We start from the raw sequence: 3,569 nt of genomic DNA, 5'->3' as shown, positions 1-3,569 counted from the left end.
AGAGATGAGACAAAATACAGATACTTGGTTCACTAGAACAAGACAATATTTTAATACTATTTTTAAGAAATTTTCAATGACAAAATATGTCTTTTAATTACAAAAAGTAAAACAATGCAGTTGTATTTAGAAATACTTTAACTAATCTAGGGCTGTAACTAATGATTATTTTGGTAATCAAGTAATCTACTGATTATTTTGACAATTGAGTAATCTGATATTTTTAGTAACACAAACAGACCTACGTGAAAACCAGGCTTTAGTATGACTATTTATATATAAACTAACGATGAGGCAATAATAATTGTCTCAAATAAAATATCAAAACCAAGAAATTACATGATTGTATTGAACAACACTGATAAAATACATAATGTAATATGCCTATACTTAATATGAACATAACCTTAAAGGGGTCATATGATGCGATTTCAAGTTTTCCTTTCTCTTCGGAGTGTTACAAGCTCTTGGTGCATAAAGAAGATCTGTAAAGTTGCAAAGACTAAAGTCTCAAATCCAAAGAGATAAAAATCGACGCATTTCAGGAAGGCGGGGCATAGAGGAGAAACAATAATGTACAGTATGTGGAAAATAATGTGTTTTTTCAACTTTAAACCGCATAAACACATTTCATTACACCAAATACACAAAATAATGTTCTTTTTAGCAACATCATATGACCCCTTTAAATCCATTTAATTTCAATATTTGGCCACATGCAGAAACTTTTATTTTGAAATCGCGATGTATAAAACATGGCATATTTAGACACAGGTTGATGTATTCTCCTGTGTTGGCAAAGGTTTATGAATGATTTACGTTACAAATCTAGTGAGATAATGCACACTGTTTTTCCAGATGAACGTAAAGCAATTCAAATTCACGGCATATGCAGAGGAAGTGTTTAGCCCCTTTCACATATACAGTCTTTACTGGTAAATCACCGGTAAGTTACCATTAATAGAACATGTGTGAACAGGACCTTTTCAAAAATCTCGGTAAATTTGTTCTGGCAATCATATAGTTTTATGGAGATGACATGATTACTCTGAGCTGTTTACAAAGCTCTGCTGCTTTTTAATTAGTTATTCTATGTATATATGCGCTATATGGACATCTTTGACCATTGCGCCTCGCAGCTTTTTGTCGCGCTTCTCCATTCATCAGGGCTGCGACTCCGCAATTGGATACTATTTTGCGCGTCTCGTGTTTATAAGAGCAAAACATTCTGATTGGCTAGTAATGTTAGTTTGGTTGAGAGTGAAAGTTGTGCTCCTCTCATACCATTGGTAGGCGAACTCATGGACTCGAAAGTGATATCAATCAACAAGATTTTTTTTTTTAAATGTAGGACTATTTTTTACTCAGCCAAATGCTGCACGGAGATCCGGCACGGTGCCGGAGAACATTAAGCCCTGTAAATTACATTTTAAAATATATTCAAATAGAAAGCAGTTATTTTAAATAGTACAAATATTTCACAATATTCCTGTTTTTGCTGTATTTTGGATCAAATAAATGCATTCTGCTTGGGGAGCAGAAGAGAATAAAAAAAAAAATACATTAAAAATCTTACTGTTCAAAAACTTTTGACTGGTAGTGTAATATATATATATATACACTTTTGTAAATGTTTTTTAAATGTCTTCACTGTCAGTTTAGATCAGTTTAATATGTCCCTGCTAAATAAAAGTAATAATTTCTTTCTTACTGACCCCAAACTTTGGAATGGTAGTGTGTTATTAACATTAGAAAAAAAATTATTGCTGGTCTTCTGGACATCTTGTTCTTCTTACCTCTCCTGAATAATCCTTCTCCACGCTTCTGACTGGTTCACAAAGTCCCTCAGGTTGTCATTGGTGACAATGACCCCTTCTGTCTTCTCAGCCAGATGAAGCAGGAACCTGTGAAGACGGTCAAAGATCAAGCAGGGCATAGACAAAAACCTAGGGCATGTATAAAATAAGATTTCATCCTCAACGTTCTCAGATTTTCCAATTCTACCCACTTGCTCTTAAAATAACCATAAACACACCACCTGTTTTTATTATGCATGACCTCATCTGCATATTATTTTCATTCATATTGGCATCCAGATAAGAAAATAGATGACACACACTTTAAATATATGTCTGTGCCGATACAAAAGACTATATGCAGTGCGCATATTTTTACATTAAATGTATTTTTTGTAAACCGATGTGTGCATGGGACATGGCACTTTTCGGTGTCCCATCTCTATTTTGTGTGTAGACATCTTTTATGCACATTTTACGTACATTTGTGTGATTTCCAGAAACATTATTGAAAATCAATACACAAATGAATCTAAGCCACAAGCTAAATACAATGTTGTCTAGTAATGTGTTGAGGAACAGACAGAAAAAATTCTAGATGATAATTTTAGCAGCTGGATCTTGTACCTGTCATCATGGGAGGAAATTCTCTGTCCACACACTTCTCTAGACGGGGTGAAAGATAGGAGTCGCAGGTTTTCCAGCTGATTCAGAAAGTGTTGTTCTGTAACAATATATGTAATATATCTCATTTTGACTCCAAATCTATATTGCTGATCTAACGACAGAAGGTAACTTGATCTCCTACCAGTGATGTTGGGGTCCTTTTTCTGTCTCCACTGAGGAACAAAGACAGTGATTTCTCTGTGGCCTCTGCGCCAGAAGGCCTCTACAGCGATGACGATCCCACGACAAGAAAAGATTCGATGGAGTCCATGCCTAGTGAGAGCAAATAGGGAGGTCAAAGGTCATAACCAGTTTGGAATAGCATACTATCAAACTACTTATACAATTTTGGCAGTATCTAGACATATGTTGTGCACTGTATGACCATTTTCTGTGCACAAGACAGGTTTGGAGGACCCACTGCTTTTGTCAACTTGTAGTGCACTGAGTGGGATACTGTAGCCCACAATGCAACACAATGTTTCCACTTGACTTTCCACTTATGGATGTGCAGCCACAAATAAACCACTAGTTGTTTTTAATCTCATTCTAGACTCATATTTGACAGAACTGGAATACAAATTCTACATTACTAAGATGATAAATGGATGCCAGTTTAAAATTAAATGTAGTGAGGTAATTTGGAAACAGTGTAACACTGCTGTTTTTTAAACATTTATCAATGCATTCTGTTTTCACAATCTTTAAATACTAGGCAGTATACAATATATTCCCGTATGCAGTAAAAGTTATAAGCGGTGTAATACATTCACATTCAAACACTAAATTCACCTAGAGGGCTGATTAAATAACTAAAGACAAAAGTACCCTACTGAATATCAATTTGCTCGATCACGAAACAGCTCTGCATTCAATTTCACAATGCATCTGATACCACTGATAGAGAGATAAGTACATATGTAAATGCATTTGAGAACAGTGGTTAGCAATTTACTTCCTTTTACCTTGCCAAATCTCGATTAGACACAACTGACGCAAAAGGGTGCAAAAATAGACGCACATCTCCATCCATTCAGAACACTTAGACAAAATGACACACGCATACAGATGTGCAGCCGTCAACACCCCCCCCCCCCCCAACACACC

General features: G+C 35.5%; 1 protein-coding gene across 1 annotated transcript in view; it reads right to left on the bottom strand.

The window, feature by feature from the left end:
* n4bp1 (nedd4 binding protein 1) overlaps positions 1–3,569 on the bottom strand; it is a 16,240-nt gene that overhangs the window by 2,604 nt on the left and 10,067 nt on the right. The window contains exons 3-5 of the mRNA XM_016483219.1: positions 2,605–2,735; positions 2,424–2,520; positions 1,797–1,904 (exon numbers count right to left, since the gene is read on the bottom strand). Coding sequence (XP_016338705.1) covers positions 1,797–1,904; positions 2,424–2,520; positions 2,605–2,735 — 336 coding nt within the window. The remainder of the gene's footprint in view (positions 1–1,796; positions 1,905–2,423; positions 2,521–2,604; positions 2,736–3,569) is intronic.

Source organism: Sinocyclocheilus anshuiensis, unplaced genomic scaffold (genome assembly GCF_001515605.1).
Source record: "Sinocyclocheilus anshuiensis isolate Anshui unplaced genomic scaffold, SAMN03320099.WGS_v1.1 scaffold481, whole genome shotgun sequence".
Lineage (NCBI taxonomy): Eukaryota > Metazoa > Chordata > Actinopteri > Cypriniformes > Cyprinidae > Sinocyclocheilus > Sinocyclocheilus anshuiensis.
The sequence above is the reverse complement of the archived record's forward strand: the minus strand, read 5'-3'. Positions and strand labels throughout refer to the sequence as shown.